The sequence below is a fragment of the Leptopilina heterotoma genome, unplaced genomic scaffold, assembly GCF_015476425.1.
Source record: "Leptopilina heterotoma isolate Lh14 unplaced genomic scaffold, ASM1547642v1 Lhet_381, whole genome shotgun sequence".
Taxonomy (NCBI): domain Eukaryota; kingdom Metazoa; phylum Arthropoda; class Insecta; order Hymenoptera; family Figitidae; genus Leptopilina; species Leptopilina heterotoma.
This window is the reverse complement of record NW_025111056.1, coordinates 115,834-139,917: the sequence shown is the minus strand read 5'-3', so window position 1 is coordinate 139,917 and position 24,084 is coordinate 115,834. Positions and strand designations below refer to the sequence as shown.

At 30.0% G+C, this 24,084-nt stretch overlaps 1 protein-coding gene across 2 annotated transcripts in view; it reads right to left on the bottom strand.

The window, feature by feature from the left end:
• LOC122505970 (neurobeachin-like) overlaps positions 1-24,084 on the bottom strand; it is a 75,298-nt gene that overhangs the window by 19,289 nt on the left and 31,925 nt on the right. The window contains exon 2 of one of the 2 annotated variants that reach the window (XM_043617889.1): positions 16,567-17,223. The exons of the other annotated variant lie outside the window; for it this stretch is intronic. Coding sequence (XP_043473824.1) covers positions 17,200-17,223 — 24 coding nt within the window. The 3' untranslated portion in view covers positions 16,567-17,199. Of the gene's footprint in view, positions 1-16,566; positions 17,224-24,084 lie in introns of those variants that run through there. 2 annotated transcript variants of the gene reach the window in all.

Below are 24,084 nucleotides of genomic sequence, written 5' to 3'. Positions count from 1 at the left end.
ACGATTCTTTTCAAATTGATACAATCGACGTTGCCATTATATACACAGAAAAAAGTGAGTGTTATTTTAACACTGAATTCGGTGTTAAAAGTGTCTGCATCAAACTTTAGCTCGGAAGTGTTATTTTAACACTGAAAATAAGGTAAATTTTCTATTATAGAAAATTTATCCTCACTAAAATTACCCTACCAAAATTTACCCGCATCAAAAACAACACTCGCTTTTCTCTGTGTAAACTCTGATTCATAAAACGAACAAAGGGTTTGCAAAACAATTATTTTCCATTTTATAAAAGAATTTAATACTAGGTAAAATAATGTTAGTTGAAAAATACAAAAATTACAGATTTAGTATCGATCCACCAAATTGGAAGACGAACATTTATAATTATTTTTAATTTTATGTGCAAGTTGATAGAAACTGAAATAAAAAGGATTTATTAGATCCTATATTTTTAAGCAAAGCTGCTCAAGAAAAATTTAAATTCTTGTAAACACTATAATTAATTTAATAAAGTTTCGTAAAAAGGATTTCGTGATAAACTTGTATAATACTTTTCGTAAGAGGATTAATCGTTTGCCCTTGTGTGCTTTATGAAAAGATGAAGTTTCAATTAAATCAAATTTAATCTTTTCCTGCCTGAGCTTCTCTTTCGCAGTTAGTTTTTCTTACTTTAAGTAAATTAAAATTCATCTACTAAATTACAGACAAAAAAAATCATAAGTAAATTGTACCTGAATTTCATAAAGTGCATTTTTGAGCGAGCATTAAGTTAAAACTAAACTTTTCATGACATCCTGAATCATGAATTTCATTGTGTTTTTAAACTTAATATGGGGAACGATCTAAACTATCGTATGGTGAGAGTTTGGAATTTTTCCACTTGAATCAGTGATTTCACTGATTTCAACTTAGTGGACGAGTTTTCTTTGATGAAACTCGTCCACTAATCAGTGAAAAGACAAGAATCTATTGAAAATATTTCTCTGTCCTTTGCCTGAGTGTAAGGTAACTTTGATGAAAAATATATAGCTAAAGAGGTTTTTTGACGCTTGAGACACCGCCTTTTAAGGGGGTTTAAAACAAAAAGCCTTAATCGACTCATTGTTTTCATCTACTCGTGCAAAATGTCCAAGTTTAGGTGCCATGAGAGTACTCATCGCTAAAACGTTTCGTGCCTTCTTTCAACTGAAGGATCACGTCGCATCATAAAGGAGGAAGGCAATCCAAAAGATAACCAAGAGAATGTTTTCATGAATCGCCCACATCTATTTTCTTATCGTTTCTTTCATTTGCAGACCAAAAAGTAATGAAATAAATTAATTTTAATTGTGATTATCGCTTCCCAATCAGCGACTTTCCGCTGATTCAAATTTATAGAGCAGGTACACTAAAAAAATGGTAATCTCAATTTTGACATACAAGTATGATTAGGATGTATAGCTGAAACAGCAATACTGTATGGCAGTTCCATATCCACCAATATAATATAGTTGTAATGAATTTAAAATTGATAAAGTTCAACGAGAAAAATGAAATACTTGAAGATTCAAGTCCATTATTGAGAAATAGGAAGAAATGGATACTTATTATTAAGTCGAACGTTATTAGGGAGAGAATAGTCTAAAAAGAAAAACAGAACGGCAGCGTTGTATATTTTACTAAATAAGCAGTTGGTGCTACTGTAAATTTCCTGACTGAAAAATCCACTGTAACCAAGTGAATGTAAAGTTTTTTATGCGCGTTCCATAGGAATTAAAAATAGAGTACAGAGAAAAATCTCTCTACCTGCTGAATTCGTTTCAACGCTGATACACTTTGATGCGAACAGCATTCGCTTTGTAAGAATTTTAACGAAGAAAATTGTTTATCACGTATTGACGAAAAATGGCAAAAACTGGATATTGCGGGGTTTTGTATTATAAAATAAAAGAAAAGAAAAAGGTAAAAAAGCAGTTTTAAAGATGCTTTTCAGTGGCTATAATGTGCGAATTACTTTCAATTCAGAGAGAAATTTTCCCGGGAAACTTCGTTCTCAATGTACGAGCTATATACATCAAAAGAAACGACCAAAACGCTTCACCAGAAAAGGTGGACTGAGATAAGCGTAAATCCCACCAAGCCAAAGCTTTTCGTCGAAACTGTTCGAAACTGTTGGATATATCGCATGATGTATACCATAAACTGAAAAATATTTCTCACTGACAAAAACAAATGAATTGCAAATAATGAAACAATAAAATCTGCTATTTATTCCTCTTATGCTAACAATAGAAAATATCGACACATATCGATAATAACTTTTAAGCTTAAAATTGTATTACATATGTATATATAATAATTTTGTGGAACATAAAAAGGGAGTGCAGTATATTTTTCAGTTGCTATAATTTGGTATAGCTATAATTTGGTACAGCCTTTTAAAAGTTTATGGGAATGGAACGAATGTGATAATTGGTTAAATCGAGAGTCCATGTTCGTAAATGGTGTATATGAACTTCATATATCATAAAATGGATCATGCAGCAATACATATTGAACAGCTTTTCATTACCCTCGAAACATCCTTTATTTCCATTTGTTACTCTGATTCGTTAGAAAACGAAATGAATGGACAAAAAATCAATATTTAGGCATGTCATGTTCTTCAGTGCACAAATGTGAGGGATTTTTGGTCCTTCGTACTTGTGTTAATTCTGACATTCAATTGTCACACACTGCACGTAGTGTACGCTTACACAAAGCTTTGCTTTCGACGATGACGCGACATTATTGTTGCACAATAATGTGTAACAAATGACCGAAACTGAATTCTAGACCACGGCAAACAATGGGTTTGTTGCTTGACATCCGTCTCAATGCTGTTCGCAGTCAGCATCACGTTTCACTTACTAGCAAATATTCTCTGCAGCCGAGTATGCGGCCTTGTGCAACTTTATGCATTTCGTTTTCGTCAAAATCAAAATTACTTCACCGATGTGCTGTTTCAATACTCTTGAAAGTACTTATTAGATAAAAAAAATTTTATTTTTTGAAATGTTACATTTAATTTTTTGTAATTATCTGTATATTATTACTGTTACAGTAAGTATTAACAACGAAACTAGCATTTCAACTACTATTAATAGTGTAGGTATGAGACAAATAAAGCGGCATATCTCTCCACCAGTAGGCATTATTTACAATAGCTATATTATAATATATGCAGTCAATAAAAATTTTTTCGTTTACTTTTTTCTTATTATGTAACAACTTTAACAGATGAAATAAAATTAGTTTATGTTAAATGGCTAAGAACGTAGCGCCATCTGCCTTACTAATTTTTTATGCGCACAGGACTCGAACTAGGTCCGTAAATCCCGTAAAAGTTCGTAACTTCGCTTGAAGTCCGTAAAAGTCCGTTTTTTGAAAAAAGGTCCGTAAAGTCCGTAATTTCATTCAAAAAGGACGAAAAGTTTGTTGATAAAATTCTTTATGGGAATTGAATTTTAATAAACATTCAATTCTTCAATAAATTATTTATTTTTGTATTTAAAAATGAATTTCAGCTAAAATATGGCAATATGGCGTTAATTTTTAAAAATAATTGAATTTTGAAATTAATTTTTTTGAACAAGTTTAATTGAATTTTTTTACTATTATATCAAGTGTTTATTTCCTAATATTTATTTAATTGAAGAATTTACGAACAATTGAATTTTCGTAAAATTTAATATGGTAAAGAAATGGATTTGAAAATTGTGAAAGAACTTTTTTGAAAATTATTAAAAATAATCAATTTAAAGAAGAATTTTAGTTGAAAATTCTTGTAAATAATAATTGAATTGATAATGATTTTATTACTCGGTCATCATTAGTTATTACAAAACATGAATTTCTAGGTTGAAGTAAAATGTTCTCTTATTTGACTCGGACTAGTTATATTTTTGTCAGTAATGGGTCCGTAATTTTTCATTTTTAGTCCGTAAAGTCCGTATTTTGAAATAGCTGAACAAGTTCGAGCCCTGTGCGCATGAAATTGAATCAGATTCTTACTCAATTTGGGATAGAGTCTTTTCAGTGCTTTAATTATCGACATTTAATTTATTATTTTGTTTCATATTGAAATCCAGCTGCTGGCTTAAAATCGTCGTCGAATCAATTGACTGCTGCAGTAATTCTAGCTGTTTTTTACAATGAAACCAATTATTATATAAGTGACGAGAGTACTCAGTCATTTGTTTATATTTGTCCAATAGAAGAATATAGTCGTCGAGCAAATGGATGAAATTACAATTAGCATCATCCGACATGACTCTCGTTTTTATTATTCTTATATATTCTACTTTTAATCAGGATTTTAAAAGTGTTTAAATTATTTTCCATTGCGGAAGTGATTATTAGTTGTTCATCATTTTGTTGTATTGTTCACTTTTTAAACTTCAGATTCGAAATAATTTTATTAGAACTTGCAACATTTCTCTTAACAAGCATTAATCAAACAGTTTGTTGTACTCGGAATGTTTCTTAATGTTCACAACACAATAGCTCTATCAAATCGAATTTATTTTACTTATGTTACTAAAGGATTTTAATGGAAGAAATTTGTCATATTTGCTTAAAACAAAATATCATTTAATCGAATATTAAAAATTAAATATATAGACTTAAAATATACATATTTACTTAAAATTTCTAGGACAAGAGATCTCTTAGGCTCTTAGGCTGAAAGAAGGGCTTAAATTTCTACCCGGAGTCATTGTAATTCTACTCCCACTTTTACATTCATGCATTTGTCATACGACGCAATTAGTTAATTAGTGCAGATTATAAATACATATGTCATTTCGCGCGCGACCTCATTTCATCTATATCACTTGTCGATTGTGGAAGAAATGTGATGTGAGACGGAGCTGACGCGTGATTACTGCAAAAAAAATATACAAACATTCCACTTGCTAGTTACTTGAACTATCCTGGATTAAGATAATGTTAAAAGTAATTTCTACATTTGTTGATAATTGTTCATAAAATGTTTTTATAATTCATTTACCAAATATATTCATATTTTATTTTATTTCATTTACTGACGAGACAAGCCCTTTCATACAGTAACAATACCAAAAAAAATAAATCTAATTACATTGTTGTCCAAGGAAAAATAGCCTGTTGATTACAGAAAAAGTTAATATAGGTACTATAAAATATATAATATGAATATAACACGTATGTGTTATATGAAATTTAATATTAAATATAAAATTATAGATTGCAGCTCTTCTAAAAACTAAAATATTATCTTTATCATCTATGTTGGAAGGCTTCTTAATAAGAGAAAACAAAAATAAATATTCCTTTAAATTTTTATATTAATTAAACATCTATAGTAAGCAAGATAAATAATGTTTATGGGCCCGTTTTTTGGTGAAAATTTTTACTGCTATCTTCTTTTGATAGCCTTTATACTAGCAGTTCTAAATCTGTTAATGACATTCATAATTCAAATAAGAAGTAGAAATAGAAAACTATAGACATTTCTAAACATTTCTGAAAAATGTTTACATTTTCGATATTATAAAGGAAGTTATTTCGTGTCTAATGTCTGGAGAATGTATTCAAAAAACTATAAAAGCATGCAAAAAGTAAAGGCTAAAAGTTAAGACAATACATAGAACACAAAATGAGATTAAAATTGTTTTTTTTTAATTTGTATAAATGAGGTTTTGGAATAAGAAATGTTTTTTAATATAATAAGAACCAACACTATATTTAAATCGGAAAAACTAATTTTGAAACTAACATTATTAAAAATATGATTAATTTCAGTTTTCATTGTTCCATATTATCAGATATACTTAAACACACTGCAAGAAATAGAAATACTTTTTGTTAGAAATTGGAAGAAAGTAATAAAATAAAAGAATAGTTTTGACTGAGATGTTTGAAATAATAAAAAAAATCAGATTCACATGCATATTCATAATCTCACTTTTATGTGATTGAAATACTCTAAATACTGGAAAACGTCAGAAAGCATCAGTCCCAAGCATAATATTTGATTGCCATTAATTAACTGGACAGACATTAAAGACATTACTTTGGCCTGCCGCTGCCGGAGGGCCACATACAACAGACTATCTATCAAATGGACTTGAAAACCTCTTTCAGCTGCTATCTAGAATTTCCCTCAGTGCATCGTTAGATTAAAGGATTAAACAGAGTTTCCAAAATATATTTTTTATTTTTATAGTTAACTGTAAAATTAATTTTCTTTTTGTTTACATATCGTCAATCGGAGCTTAAGTCCGTTGGACATGTCGACAGGATGATTTACTTACGCTGCAAACAGAACTATTTAACCTCATTTCCGTGACGTCCATCAAATGCTGTCGATTCATTTCCGCAAGAGAAGTCAGAGAGCAACGTTAAGCAATATAGATTACATCGGTGGACATCACTAACCTTCTTTTACAAAGAATTACGTGTATAACTTGATTCCTTCGAGAGTTTTTAGCAATTTTTAGGAGTCAAATTTCCAACAGCAATTGATTGTAAAAGGTGATATAATTAATTATATTATTTATTTTAGACTTTTTCTCAAAACTGTAGCACAATTCATTCAGTACTTAACAAAAAAGAGTGATTTTCAGATTCGCATTGCGCCGATTATGATTGAAAGAAAAAATATACTCTGCCTACTTGAGAAGATAAGAATTTACTAACTGAATGTAAACGCACATTTTATTTATATCTAAGTCTCGTAAATAGTATTTTCCGCAGCAAATTCAATTTCACACAAATATCAGTGTCATTCGAAATACATGTCAAAGAATGTTATTTGATAAAGTCTCAAGCGAATCAAGTTGAATTTGTCGCGAGTAACACCCATATAAAAGTATAGAGCAAAGATATTTTTCTCGTTTCATGATTTGAGTTACCATATTGATCAATGTTGTTCCCATAAATATAGATGTGTTCTCTACCAACTATGCAAGTGCCACACGTTGATTTTTCTCAACTTGGCTGATCTTGGCACACTACTGAAACATCAAATAATATTTGACACGTCAATTTCGTCAATTTGCTCGTCAATTTCGGAATTGCAGATTACAAATCCAACATGATTTAATTTTCAATTCAGACATGATATTCGTAATCAGTAACAAGTTGAGTAAACCACAACCACGGAGTGACAAGTTTCCCATTTGAGAGTTCAGCTTTGTCATTGTGAAACTAATTTAAATTATAAAAAGGTGATTTCTATCTTTAAAACAGTCACTTAAAAGTAAATCTGAAATATTTTTCGATGTGGGAGGAAAGTTTCAGAATCATTGATGCATGCCGCGCTTGTGTATATAGTACGCACTGTTTGCAGGATAAATTTTCCAAGAGTTGAAATTTTGGAATCAGTTCAGTGGATTATTTTGAAAAGACAGGAGTCTAACAAAATATGATTTAAATCAATGATTCCCTTTCAGTAATGAGGTATAAAAAAAAGTTTGAAAAAGAGGAAATTAATTAGAGAACACAAATAATAAATCCAGCGACGGGATTTTGTGAGTTGATTTAATTGCTACTAGAGAGATTCACTAATTACTTGGGCTTTGAAAGAGCTTTATAGGTGGTGGAATCAAAGAATATCTACATCGATAATGTTTTATGTAATCTTTGCACGAGCATCAATGAATCTCATCTACCCAGCGCTGGAGAGTAACTCCAACTCTTCCAAGTTACGTAATTTTGTAGTCGATATTGGTCTTGCTTAAGACCGCAATACCCAGTAGAATACTGCCGTCTACACTCCAAGTAACCACAATTACGTGTGAAAGACTAGGTTTTCACATTTATTGTGTGTAAATGCAGTTAAATATTCAGTTTCGACAACACATGCTTCAAAGCTTATTGTGTTTCATCTTCTCACTACTCAATTGTATAAAATAATTCAAGTTTACAGATCAATTTCGTTAGCCTCTTATTAGGGTTCAAATTTAATTTAAGTTCATTAAATTAGATCACCTTACGTAGAATCAAATGTCAATCAATACAACTAAAATAATACACGGAGAGAAAATAATATATATTTTGTAAAAGTATTTTACAATTTGGGGAAAAAGTGCAACAAACCGAAATTTTGATATAATAGAAAATACTAAACAGTGTAAGAAATAATATGAAATTTAGTAAAGTTACAGGGTTGCCACGCTTTTACTCATTTGAAATTCCCTGACTTTTCCAGGTTATCCAGGTTTTTAAAACTATATTTATTTTTTAGTGTTTATCAAATTAGTATTAGTATATATTGTTACTTCAACTTCTTCAAAATTATTTTCATCATTTCAATTCAATCATTTTCTGGAATTGCCAACTAAAAATCTTCTTTAAATCAATTATTTTTAATAATTTTTGAAAAAGTTCTTTGACAATTTTTAAATCCATTTGTTTATAATTCAATTTTACGAAATTTCGTTTATTAGGAAATTCTTCAATTAAATATATATATGTGGACGTCCACATGAAAAGGGCCCATTTTGGCACTATTGGAGTTATCTATATGGGCGTATTCCTGGCAAAATTTGGAAAATTTTGAGTGGTCTTAGAACTTTTTTGGTTAAAAATTCGCTGAGTTACGGAATTTCAAAGTTTAGAACGCCAAAAACCTCATTTCGAGAAAAACGGAATTAAAGATTGCGATACAAACTAGTTGTTGTATCTCTGGTTCTTCTTGGAAGTTATTCAGATAAGAATTGTTTCCAGTTCAGGGCACCTTGAAGACAAAAAACCAACAGGTTTTAAATTTTTAAAACCATCCCCCCCCCCCTCTTAATTTTGAAAATAACGAAAAACCGACAATATGGGCCCTTTTCTATAAAGGACAGTTTTTCTATTAAAAACCATTTTTTTACAGGATTAATGATTAGGTACAATTTTATTGTGTCATTTGAAGAAAAAGAATAGATATTAAACTGATTTAAAATTTTTTGACAGTCTCTATTGTGAAAAAATTGACGCAATATCCAAATTTTCATTTCGACAATTACGAAAAAAAGACTCTAACATCAATATCTCTGGTTCTTCTCGGAAGTTATTCAGATAAGAATTGTTTACAGTCCAGGACACCTTAAAGATAAAAAATCAAGATGTTTTAAATTTTTCTATACCTCCATTTTTAAAATACGGATTTCTTTTGCAAATGACCGACAAAATGGGCCCTTTTCATTTTTCTAAAGAACCAATGAAATCAAACAGTTAAATTATCGATAAATTAATGAAAACCGCATGATTCGACTTGTCAAAACATGTAGATTGATAATAAAAAATAAAAAAAAAATTAAGAATTTGCTCAAAAATTACTAAATTGCGATTATCTTGAAAACTGGAACCGACAATATGGGCCCTTTTCATATGGACGTCCACATATATATATTAGAAAATAAAATCTTCAAATAGTTTCAAAAAAATTCCATTAAATTTTTTCAAAAGAAAGTTATAAAAAGTTTGTACAGAATTTAATTTTTGTGAAATTTTTCTTATTTATGACGGTTTATAAAAATAATTAAACGTTTCCTTAGAATTTTATTACTTTTGAAAATAATTGAATTTCTGCAATCATTTGTAACTTATCCTCGAAAATTCAATTTTTTAGTGTTTTTAACAAAAATTCTTCTATAAATTCATTATTTTTAATAACTAGTTAAATATATATTAACAAATTTAACAAATTTCAGAAAAATTTGAATTATTTAAATTTTTCAAAAATTAAAGTTCTTTAAAATTCCTAATGAAATTTTTAAGTAATAATTTTATATGATAGTTCTTCAAAAATTAAAGTATTATTGGAAAAGAAATTATTGTCAGAAGTAGAAAAAATTGAAGGTTTTGTATTAGAATTTGTGGTAATTTCTATAGTTATTATAGACACAAAAATTCAGAATTTTCTTATGAATTTCAGAAATTTAATATTTTTCCAATACAAAAAAACGAAATAACTTTAGAAAATAACAATTTTCCACGATTCCGATAAAAATTCCCTGACACTTTCGAGTTTTCCAGGTTGCGTGGCAACCCTGAGTTATATTAAAATTCTTGATGTGTGATATAATTATACTAAATTTCATATTATTCCTTTCACTGTTCAGTATTTTCTATATCAAAATTTCGCTTTGTCGCATTTTTCCCCAAATTGTGAAATAATTTTACAAAATTTAATATAATTTTCTTTCCGTGTAACGTTGATTGTAGGTCAAATAATATGCTAGGTACTAAATTTATGTGTTGAATGTAATCTCATTAAAATAGATTTCGCAATAATAATAATAATAATAATAATAATAACAACAATTTAGCAAGTGAGAAAGAAAAGAAGAAAAAAGAAACAAAAGGATATATAAAGTAAAGTTATAAATGTTGTGCATTAAATATGCTCGGTAAATGTTTGTTTATTTTCTTTATGATATTTATACCACATTTCGAACCTCATTGTTTGGCCCTAAAGAATGAGAAATCCCTCAAAATCAAGCAGTCAACTGGTCGTGGAAGTAATTGTTTACATTTGCATGCAATTTTTACCACACGCCATGGAAGCTAGGTCGCAGTATAGCATTAACATAAAAGCTTCGCTTCGAGGACCGCTCGTTAGCGTCGTTAGGGATGAAAAGATGCATTGCTCTCGACTGTCGAGGCACACTGAGTTTTGCATGGGAACTGGATCTTTCACCAACTACAAAGACGTTATCCTCATCGGGTTCAAAATACATCTATCTCAACAATATGAGACCCATGCAAGAAAAACATATATTTCCTCAAACGACTTTACTTTTTAGTTTTTTACACTTTAGTGAAGCTCACAAACAGTCAAAATAATAAATGGAATCCTAAGTAATTAAATCAGGTTTAGCAATTTTTCAAAAGAATAGCTTTCGAATGAAAATCGTAATCCCAGTTTTCAAGTTGTTCAATCCCATTCAACTAGACAAACAAATAATTTGTATGGTCAAACTAATTTGTGACACACACACACACACAAACATTTTTCGGTCGAAATCAATCAAAGACGAATTTACAGAAGAATATTTTTCTCTCTTGAATCAACGCCAACATTTAGTAAAAATACAAAAGAGTGAGTATACAGCTGTTGAATGAATGTTTAATATTCCGTGAGAGGGATTAATGTTGGACAGAGCGAAACGTGCGGTTGGCGCATAAATCGCATAAGCAAATTGGAACGTTCCTGAACTTTCCTCCCGAGGGATGATACCAATTAGGACTTGACATCGACACAGTGATGGAGTGAAGCTGTTTAATATTAATGGCGGTTCGTGTGAGGAGACACATTGTTGTGAACAATATCGAACAATCCGCAGCTCTCACAGAATTTTCAATTTCCCGATGTAAAATATTATTTAAAAACTTTGAATGTCAAGCTTGGATAAATGCGGGCAATTGTATTTTTATATTGTTAAATTGTAATAGTCGGGCACATTCACTTGTTCTAGAAGGCACAAAACGACAACAAATTTATTTCCACGTTAATTAGTCATAGAGAATAAAATTTATGTAGCTTTTGAGTTCTAATAAGTTTTCAAATAATATTTCATCTCTCTATTTAACGAGTAACCGAATATTTTTCTTGTGAAACAGGGTGTCACCTCTCCACAGGGTGGAGAGGAGTAAATGTTGAAAAAGTGTGTAACATTATTTTTGAACGTTTTAAATTCTAATCATTTGAATTAGTATTTCAAGAAAAAATCATTTTCTTCTTTTGCAATTTATAAAGTGGAATGAAATGAATGAAATGAAATAAAAAAGAGCTTTTCATTCTATAGCAAGTGGATTACTTCGCTTCTCGAAAATATCGATTTTCGAATTGAGCAATTCTAATGCCATCTGTGTACCCCAAGATCTACTAACCTGGGGTTAAGTCTGTAATACTACGCGCTGGAAAGTGCTACCAGCAGCTACCAGCCAACGTCAATGGATGAGAGGAAGAGATCTGCTTTACCATTGTCGGAAACAACTGGAATTTATTATCCATAGGAAGGAAAGTAGAAATTACGTGAAATTACGTAAAAGTGAAATTCTGAAAATGCTGACCAGATGGCTTGAGTTGCAATCAAGCACTGTGCGTTTCTTCGATACCTACTGTACCATTCGTTGATAAAAATATATTATCAACTTGTTTAAATCCCATAATACTCACATTCTATTCTACAGAGTGACTCTGGACTCTGTCTAACAGTTGGAATTATTTAATATTAAAAATACCATATTGAAACATCTTATCTATTTACTCTAATTAAATATATTATTCAATGGTTTCAAATCATAATCAAATTTAAAATCAAATTCTTTTTTATTTTGATCAACAGCATGACAAAATTTAATTATACAAGGCAAAATTTATGTTAGCAGGTAATAGAAACCGGTAAATCGAGTTTAATATTTTCCTATTCTTTTACATTCGCGTCACATAATAAGAAGGTATTAGTTTTGGTCGAAATTTGAATTTTGTTAATTTTATAAAATTTCCACATTCAACCCGAAAGTCGCAAAGTCCGGAAAAAGTGTCAGTCTGTATGACTGTCTCTAGGCAAAAACATGTTGTTCACCCAATAACTTTTGAAAAACTAACTGGCGTGTTGATTAGAAAAGAGTCTAAGTAAAATAACATTAAATAATATTATAAACAAAGTAAAACTTGGATTATTCTATATTGAATAATATGTCAAAAATTAGTTTTAAAAATTTGTGAATAAACGATTTATTTTATTTATTAATTAAAAATTAAGCAAATTTCACCGACAATAAAAATAAAAAATAATAATATTCAATGAAATTGAGGCTGCTCAAGGCTTGATGGCTAAATTTTGAAATAGTTACAAATTAAATTTTAACAGTGTGAAGCAATTGATAGAATTCGAGATTGGCATCCTCAGTTCTACTATTATTTCTATATTGTACACTGGAGAGCCGCTCAAGTGGACTGTGCTGGAGTATCGTTCTTCGTTCGAGCGAAAAGAACATTTAATAAGACAGGTCAAAGAAATTCAGGGACGTACATTACCTATTCATTGGCAAATTTTATTATATTATAGAATTTCTCTATGTCAATAGTACCTACGCTACGGTCGGCTGTACTATCATATTATCAGTTTGGAGAACAGGTCACTGATTTCTTGAAACTTACTTAAAAAGAGTGCGGTGTCCCCTTTAAGCCCTATGTTACATAGAGAAAAATACTGTTCGCTTCACTAAAAACTGGATCTAAATATACATACAAATATGTCTCTTGGTGTGACATTTGAGGAAAGTTGCTTGCCAAAAAAATTAATTATATTTCGGAAATCCTTCTAAATATTGAATTTAATGTTAGGTCAAATCTGGACTATCATTATATAGATAAATTGAATTGAAAAGTAAAATAATACTTTCAATATAATGAATAGTAAATTAAAAAGTTTTCTTGATTAACTCAATTAAAAAAATGTAATGCAAACAAACGTGAAAAACATTGCAGAAATGTTTTCTTCTGTTACTTATTAAAAATTTTTATAAATTTGTCACTGAAAAATAATTGAAATTATAAAATGAAAACTATTAATTAGTACCTAAATAAAATGAGTAGCGTGATTGAGGGTTTAGTGAAGTCGTTATAGTCTGTAAACGTAAATGTGTCGGGAAAATATCGATTTCTCAATGCGACAGAATAGTTTCCAGGTTTACGTGCAGGACCATGATACTGAAAAACAAACATGACGTTTGCAATCGATATTCCTGTATCATTGAATAAACTGCCATATGTAATGTTTGTGGATCAAAAGTCTCAAGTCAAGTCTTCTTAGAGCTCATTCACGTCTTTGTTCTAATTCGAATTGTTATTTGAACTTGTTTAAATTTCAATTTGTTTCTAAAATTCAGTATTTGACGAGGAATGCAGTCGTTGACATGACCCAACAGTCACATGCCTGCAAATCCTCCAGCGGGGCTTCATATACACGGAAAGAATTTCTCATAAATTAAATTGTATGATCTCGAATCTCAACTTTAATAACTACAATAGGTGAAAGAAGATAAAAGAAATGATTTTTTTGCGTAAACTCTGAAAAAGTGCGACATAATGATCGAGAATCGTAATGCACGTAATTTTGAATAGTATGTTGAAGGAGCAAATTGGAAAAATCGAGTGGAGGAGGGCAGTAGGCTTTATCGACTTTTAATTACTTCGCATCATTTATCTCGAAGAGTAAAGGCGCGACGTACACCACTGTCGCTCAGTGTAGGCGCACAAAGACGTGCAAGTGTGTTTGCGTTTGCATTTGCGACTGTATATCGAGAGCAGGTTTCGAAGCTTTAAACTTTAAGCCGGTATCCACATTCGTTTTCAAGTGATCTATAAAATTCAGAAGAAGAAGCGACAATGTACACATTTTTGCCTGTTTTCCACACGAAAGGACTTTGAGCTTGTTTAAAAGAGGCAAAGTGCAAATCTACTTTTATTTCACCCAACCCAACAAAGACACCCTCCCCCCTCTCCGTTTCTTTCCCTTTAAAAGCTAGCTTCGACTTTCTCACTTTTCTCATCAACATCCCCTTTTGTTGTACGCTTTTCAGAATTCTATTGATCATACTCTTTCTCTTCTTTCTTTCAAATGTTTTCCACTAAAGTGATTAAGAATTTCCAGGCAAAATATTATGTAGTTGACGGACAACAATTTTGGGAGTTGCTTTGTGAATCAAGAACTGGTTTTACCGAAAAGGTTTTTTCTTTTTTGCAAGCATTACAAAGTCTTTTCTTCCTCAAACACTTTTATCTCAAAAGTTGTAGAAAACTTGGTTCCCTGCTTTTTTGTCACTACGTCCCAAACCACATAATTCTTCTCAATTTCAAAAGGCTCTAGTGTTGCCTTACACTTCTTAGCAAAAACAGCGCAGGAAAACAGTGTTTAATATTTCATAAATGATGCATTTTTTACTGTTTTGTTTTTATTTAGTTATAAATATTATTAACTCAAGTAGTTGGAAAATTTATAACGTAAATAGACAAGCGACAATAAATTATAATTATAAATTTTGAAAGGCAGACAGTATAATTAATACAATCTAACTGTAACATGTAAAGTTTCTCGACTTTGATAATTGACACTGCAAAACTTTCATCACTATTGATGTTTATTAAACGCAGAATAAAATACAATAAATAAATTCGAATTTGGATCAATATTTTATGTATTATGCAATTAACTTTGCAATTAACTTGAAAAATAAAAATTTGTTAATTGTGTTCCCATATTCAAAAATACATTATTTATTTACACTTGATAGTTTGTCAATCCTATAAGCTTTAAAATGGAAACAAGCTTTTTTGAATTTTTACAAGATTGCAGTGCAAATTCACTGAGAGAAGTTACTTAGTAAATACGTTGCAGGGAGTGTTGCAAGCAACATTTGATCGCTGGTCATAGAACATTCTATTAGTAATTTAGTAATGATTGTGGCGATTTAACCGCGTAAGCTTTTTGGGTATTAGTGAAACTATCCATTTTAATTTTTAAACTAATTAATGATTGAAACTAACTGAATAACCGAATCTTCCTTCTTAAACTGTAATACTATTAAAGTTTCTTCCTTTCATAAGTTTCAAAATAGAAATAGGAGACTGCGATTTATTATTATTAGCTATCCTAACGATAAACTTTGACGTTATTAACTATACGAATCGCAACGGCATTACAAAATTTGCAGTAATTTTCTTGTAAATTTAGGTATTACTAATTACCTAAATGCAATTTTATTTAAATTATTCCAGAGTTGACACAAAAATTTAATTTTATTATTAATTTTCAAATTTTTAAAGCTTTTTATGAAAATTTTTTTAAATAATAGAATTCTCGAGAAAAATTTTATTATTTATGAAAGTAATTGATGTCTTGCAAAGAATTTTATTCATATTTTTTTAAATAATTGTATTCCCATAAAAAATGTATTATTTGTGAAAATAATTGAATTCTTAAGAAGAATTGTTTTAAAAATAATTGAATTGTATAGGAAAATTTTATTAACTAAATCTTGTAAAGAATTGTGTCAACATTTTTTTAAATAATACATAGAATTTTTAAAAAAATTATATTTAGATTTTTCGAAATAATTAAATTTCTCAGAACTATTTTTTTCAATCCTCTGAATATATTTGAATTCTTTGGAGAAATTTGATTAAAAAATTAAAAATAATTGATTTGATTTGAAGAAATTTATAAAAAAAAATTGGTAAGTAATTGAATTCCTGTGAATTTTTTATTAAAATTTTGTTTAAATAATTGAATTCTTTTGGAAAATTTGATTAAAATATTAGATATTAAAAATAATTAAAATGAGGAAAATTTTGGAAAATAATTGAAATTTTGCCAAGAATTTTACTAAATTTTTTGAAAATAATTGAATTGATGCGAAGAAGTTTATCACTTTTGAAAATAATTGAATTTCTGAAGCATATAGTTGTTTGTAAAATTTAAAATTCTACTTTCCCTGACTTTTCCCTGAATTAAGCAAATAAGAATTAAAAAAGAAGTGTAAAAAATATATTTGAGGACAATTTTCATGAATAATTTATTTAAAAAAAAAAATATTACCATAAACGATGTGAAATTTGTAATGCTTACAGTAAATTTGATATAGTAATAGAGAACCTCTGTTTTTCTCTTTGCTTGAAAAAAGATTGTGTTAATTAGCACATACCTAATTGACAAATGATATAAGGAATTAAAAATGATTCACATTGATTCAAGTGATACTTGAATATTAATATCTAAATGCAGTTTCCACGAACATATTGCACATTATGGACCATCATTGTATTAAAGTGACACATGATGTGTCAGTTTGGGATAGTTAATTAGAACCCCTATACATGATGGGTAATAAACCTCTTGCGGGCACAGAGTTGAATGAAATTTTAACCCTACACAGTTGACAGCGAATACCGCAACAGGATTCGGCATTACCTACCTACCACTTTAGATAGTTGACTACATTTTCAACTACATTTTCGACCCTGCCTGCACTCTGGTTCAATGACCGTCAATCACGCTAATCCAATGGTTACTGAACTTAAATGAATACTAATTAAATTGTCAGCCTCCAAAGAGTATAGGCGCAAGTTCCACGTAAGAGACTTGCCTGAAAACAATAATAACATTGAAAATATCTAAACTTACCGGTGGTGGAAATTCAGTGCATGTGATAAAAACTTACCTGAAACAAACAATAAAAAGTACATTAATTCTTTCTCTTCGCATTATAATGGAAACAATGTTCAGAAACTACTTTTATAGCTTTACGTACATTTTCAGAATTTCATTGAAAACATAATTTTCCGGGCTTCGTGACTTCATAGAGCAAAAGACTGGATATTGCACTTGCCACCGTACCGCAATGATTTTTCTGCTAAATTATGCCACAAGGGAACTTTTAATGTTCACCGACTAAAAGAAAATTCATTTCTCTTTGAAATGCGAGGGACATCCGTCGAGGGCGGTTATTTATTTTTCCTTGGGGCGACGAGAAAAATCGTCCCACACTTTTCCGCGCATAGACATGGAGACAATATGTATAACAGACAAGTGGTATTTGTATCTCGCTGCACAATGTGCATCCAAATAAAAATTTCATAGACGCCAAATCTCATCTTTTGCTAAAGTGTTTACAAAGAAAAGAGGCATCTTGCGATTAGCTGTGAAATTTATGTGAAATTTAGTAAAGTTATAATAATATTTAATTAATATTCTTAATATATATTTTCTCTCCGTATGGTACTATCTTCAATTTTTAGACGACCGCGACCGCGACCCAAGCACAATCCGATAACGATAATAAAGGAAATTAGTTGCGAATGCTCTATTAATTTGACAGCTTACAATAACTACCAACTCGAGAAGCGAATGCTTTGCAATAACAACTTCATGTATAGCCAAGAAGAGGTACTTAGAGTTGCTCCACAGAAGTCAAAGCAAACCAAAACTCTATGGCCTACTGTATGTGCATGGAGTATTCAAGCAATTTACAATAAGGCCCACGCAAGTACAACTTTAATTTAATTTTAGTCCACCATTACTGCATTTTCTGAACAAAGCTCACTTTATAGTCTACATATACACCAAGTATTTTTTTTTTTTTTTTTTTTTTTCTTGAAACTGACAACTCCCGAAGATGAGTGTCTATGTCATCCACGTAGTTTTATTTCTTGATAATAATAATAATGCAAAACTCCCTATTCTTTACTTTTATTAATAAATTCTTATTTTTACTCTAATAATTATTAAAATTTCCTCACTTTTCTAGTGAAAACTAAAAAGTCAATGTTTGCAACAATTAAAGTGCGTAAATTCCAAGGGAGTAAAAAGTCACGTATGGTTTGCATCATTTATTTTAATATGCCGTAAAATTTTCCGACATCTGCTCTCGCGGGAGAAATTACAAAGGTAGCATATGACACGCATGGGTGAGACAACGAGTAAACAAATATATTTAGAAAACGTGAAACATGAATTTATTAAAACTATTTTTCTAAACTAAAAATAGAAAAATTTGTAAATATTTAAAAACTAAAACATGTATTTTCTAAAATTGTCACATCAATCTGAATTATTCGTTTTCCAATTATATCTGCAAGTTTTATAACAATTTGTAATTTCCTATCTCATTTCTTAACATTTAAGTGAATTTTTTATAGAACAGTGAGTAAATTCCCTTCGGGAACAAGTCGGAAAGATACTCAAAGTTGTACCTAAAGCAAATTTGGCGGTTCTCTTCAGACTGACAAGCCTGACAAGAACAAAAGCTACTGATTTTTCTCTTATTTTTCACTTTCTTTGTTCTTTCAGTTGAGCGTTTATTTAATTTTATTTGAGGTACAGTTTAATCTCTACCAACATTTCTTAATTGAAGATATTCTTTGTACGAAAGTTGAAAGGAAAAAAGGGTTGAAATTTCCTCATTATAAACCTTTAATAGAAGACATTATTATATTGTTCCAATGAGAAATTGCAAAACAGTTTTGATAAAGTTTTTTGATTGTTCCAAGATTGTGTAAAAGAATCGACAATAATAAACTGAATGATAAATACATACATTATGAGAAATTTTAAATATATTAGAAAAGTTCTTTTAGATGAGAAACTTTATAAAAATGTATTGTTTAAAAAAAGTTGATTTGTGAATTTTAGAAGAAGAATTTGTTCATCACAAATCCTGTAAATCAGCTTTACTTTTCAACTTTGAAACACCACTACTGAAGATATAGGGCTATCATTTCTCGGTATGAAATATTTCTTGACTTTTAAACCATTTCTCATACAATCAGCGAAAGTGAACATAAAACATATGGAAAAACGTGAATCATTCCGTCTTGTGCGCATTTTGTTTCTTCTTGTAATTAAAAAGGTCCTGATTAAAGAATAGCCAAAATGTATATCTGCTAAAGCAATATTTATGTTAAAAAAGTTGAATTATTATGAAGCTCATTTAAAATTCAAATGCAACCATAAGACGGTGTGATGAAAGATTCATCATCTTATATATTACCTACTTTTAATAAAAGTACAAAAACATAGAGATAGATGAAATATTTATTACGAAGTAATTGCATGCAATGAGATAACTCAATAATTTACTCTACAATCTTCTTTGTTCGTTATTTTTTTCATTATTATACTTTTTGTAGAGCACAATCTATTTAATAAAAATCAGCATCCGTAAAATTGCTTTGAAAAGGTAAATTCAATAATCGAGAAATCGCTTTAATAATGAAAACCTGCGATAACAGAAAACAAAACGCATCGTTTTTTATATAGAGGCCCATGATAATCCAATTCCATTGAATTTTGAGTACCCTTCAGAGGTAAATTCGCAAACCAAAAACTACAGGATGAAAAGAATGAATGGGGGCTAGAGCCAAATCGATAGATAATTAATTTAATTTATGTATTGTAAATATCGGACCGAGATTACAATAATGAAGATTATTTATAAAAGGTTAATTGCTAATATAATTGAATTTCAACAACTAAAGTAAAGTCAATTCCATTTTGAGTGAGAACGTCAATAATATTGTTGTATTATTGTTACAAAGAATGTTGCTGTTTTTTAAATTGACTTTTAAATAATCCATGTATTACTTAAAGTGCTAATTCGTGATAAAATTCTCCCGAAATGAATGTTCCTTAAATCCTTACTCAATTTATGAAATAGTCAAGTTGTATGCAGAGATTTAGACCTAATTAAAATCTGCAAACGATTCGAAATGTGCCTCGCAAGAAATAGTTTCTTGAAGTAAGATATATAAGTCGCTGTGGGTTGAGTGTCACGTCGATTAATTCTGAAACACGTGCGCACCTCGACTTACCCTCGTTCCTCTTCCTCACTCCACATTCATTATACAGTAGGAAATGTACGCGGAACTTGCTCAGCGGAGAACGAACATCAGTTAATGTGATAAATAAATAAATTTCATGTGTGTCCTCAACCCAGTGAAATAACTTGCTCTTTTTTTAATTCAAAAAAGTGTTATTTCAACACTACAGAGGGTTAAACTTAAAATAACACTATCTGAAAACTACCCGAAATAAATTTAACACTTTCTTTCTGTGAATAATTTAATTGGTTTCTTTGAGAGCTACCATCAAACTGCAAAGCTATTGTGCGAAAAAAGAAAGTTGAAATTGAAAAAAATACATATGTGCTTATCAAGTATTATAATCTTTCACACAAGTTATGTTATAAGTAACACAACTGCAAAAGGCAATAATATGTTCGTTTAATTCGAATCCTTTCAACGTGACTTAATAGGAGGGATTTCTCAAAATTTATGAGCCACATGTAAACTTCCTATTTTATCATCTGTTGAGATTTTGAGAATTTATACATGTTGGATTACTAATGAGATTACTAATAATTATTAAACATGTCAAACCGCGTGATTAAACATGTAAATATTCTACGTGCATAGGTTTAATAATAATTTCACGTGACATTTTCGTTGAAAAATTTGTCACCTTTTCGATAATGGAAATTATGAAACTGACAATAAAAGCAGAAATAATGAAGGGAAAATATTTTGTGCATAAATCAATTCTAGCTGGGATATACTTTCTACATTTCAGTTCACACGACAGTTAAGTAGTTTGTTCATTCTTTGTATAATCCACAAGTGACAGTCTAAATCCCTGCAACATACAAGTGCTCAGTGCTCACAGCTATTTGGTGTATAAAAACGAAAACAACCACATAAAGTAAAAATTCCTCTGTAAACCCTCACGATTCTTTTCACTGACAACTCATTGAAAGTGTGCAGCAACTGCCTTTTTAGAGATTCTTAAATTGCCAGTAAATTTTGGAAATGTATGACTGTTATGGTCAACACAAAGTAGTTACAATTTCTCTTGCGTTAAATGCTACTCTCATGAGAGTTACGAAGCTACTTTGTAAGACTAATGACAGCGATTGTTGTTTCAACCGGATGCTGCAGCTTAACGATACGACTTGTGGTATATATATGTATATAAATTTTACAACTGCTCTGTTGCTCTCGAATGATATCAAACTTTTTAAAAGCGCTCACCCAGTACGCACTTTTCTACACGTTTAATGTAGAATTAAACACTTTTCATAAAAACTTAATATTTTCAATTTATATATATTACTCCTATTTAACACCGCTCAAGTACTATCTTCAGTCAAATTCCCCAGAGCTTAAATTAATTCGTTTCATGATCAAGGAATTTTGACACCCGGAGAGTAATTTAAAGCTGAGCGAGTGAGCATGAAGTAACAAAGAGAACTACCAATCCAAACTAATATCCTGAATTTTGAAGAAGCAAGAAATCAAATTTAACACTCCATTAAATCCACACTTTTCTGTTTTACAGTTGAGTAATAATTTTATTTCAATATTTGAAATTTCATTTTCCATATTTCAAATCATTAGTGTTGGATCTTTCAATGTTCTGAAAGAATTTAACCTTTCAAAGAATGACATACGTAATTCGCTACTCTACCACCACGCAGTCAAAATTTTACTAAATTTTGTAGCCAACAACCGCAAATATCATAATATCATACTCACATAGTTATGACAACATAAACTGGCTTGAGATTGAATTGACCCTACCTACTTGACCTAATTTAACCTACCTTAACACAAACAACTAATTATGTTTGATCCTAAAAAGCTTTCCCTACAATAGCGACAGTCTTAATTGAAACAACTAAAAAAAAAAAAAATTTGGCTAACATAGTGAAATTTGCAGCTGTTCCAAGTGAAGACTTTTTTCCGTCTAGCCTTCATAGAACGGTATATTAATTAAGTGATGTTCTTTAGTAGGTATATATTTTTATTATTATATTTGAAGACTGAAATAAAATTTTTTTCCAAAAAATAAAGAAAAAATGAATTTAGCTGTTTTTGCACCAACTGCCTCAATTATATATATGCATTTAACTCAAGCCTTTTCTTTTCTTTAACAGCAATTATCACTTCATTTGCATGTCGTATAAATACAAATTACAAAGATAGCAGTAAAATATGGGTATTGGTGACATCAATAACAAAGTGCACATATGTATTCCGTATTGAAACTAAGAATAAATCAATTTTCTGAAATTAATTGTTCGTGTCATAAAAAATTCTTCATTTTTTTCAGTTTCCGAAAATGTATACTTTTTACCGAAGGGAGAAATGGTTTGTTAACAAAAATAAATTTTATTAAAAAAATGTACTGTTAAAAACTTTTCAGCGAAACTATATAACAATATACATCTGGGGAAAAAATGGAAATTTTTTCCGTGGAGAAATAATTCGAAAGCTTTCAGTGATTCAAACACGATGCCACGTAGAGTTAGAAAATTAAATTGAACCACACCCCAGTAGGAAAGTTAACCTCGTAAAATGGGGAATTGAGGATGAAGCCAGTTGAACTTCGCGGCCCAATATTCCCGAATCAGTCGATGGGAAAATATCCGAAAAATTATCCCCTCTACGATTTTCCGGAAAATCTAATTGTCTCTAATTTATTGTTGCCGCTGCGATAATGTGAACACTTGCCCGCCTTGGATTCCACTGGGAAATTTCTGCTCGTAGAAAATTCGAGTCGGCCAATGACCATATTTTGCAGAAAACGTATTTCACAAAAAAATCCATTATTTCAATATAAAGATAAAATATAATATTTCCATTAGCTCAAAAAGGAATTGCGAGTGAGAAAAACTCTTTTTCGGAAATGTAGAAAGTCATTAAAATAGAGGGGAACCTCAATTATTGTCCAATTAAAATATTACCGAGTAAACTAAATGCTGTAAATTTAAAATTTTACATAACAAGCTAGACTCATTCGTTTTTCAAAACGAAAAAAAGCTACTACTTACAAGAAGAAAAATGACGCTAGCAGTTTACAAAGAAAATTGAAAAGTTTCAATAAAGAGAGAGAGAGAGAGACTATGATTTTTCAAGAGTTACGTTCTAAATTAATACAAATACATAAGAGTGAAATGAAGCTCGAAACGAGGAGAATAAAATCTCTTTCAGTTGTGTGCCTGATTGACATAAGCTCTCGAAAACTTCATTTTGAAGAGAGTAGATACTAGATATTCGCACTCTACTAGGAAAATGCCTATTTAATTCTTCCCTTGCTCTACTTGAATTCTACCCTCTCGGGAAATGAAACAACTCGTTAAAATTCATTTACTGTTGTTGTTTCAGTTTCTGGTAAATTTGACAAATTTTTAATTATTCTATTATTTTCATAATTGTCAAACTAAAATTCTTACATATGTTAATTAAAAATAAAATATTTCAACACTATCCCATCATGTTTACAAGACTTTTTTTAAAGTATCCGTCAAATTTGATGCGATTTACCTATATAGGTAAGTCCAATTGTCTTGGGCACCCCCAAGACAATTGCCGAGGTGAATATAAAAAATAATAATATATGAGAAACGTTTCAATAGCTCATAAATTTTCAAAGTGGATAGAACGATTTTGTTTATCTAACATACGTTTCTCATTTTGCGCTCGATTTGGTAATAAATTACGTGACGACAAATATTCAACGATTTTGT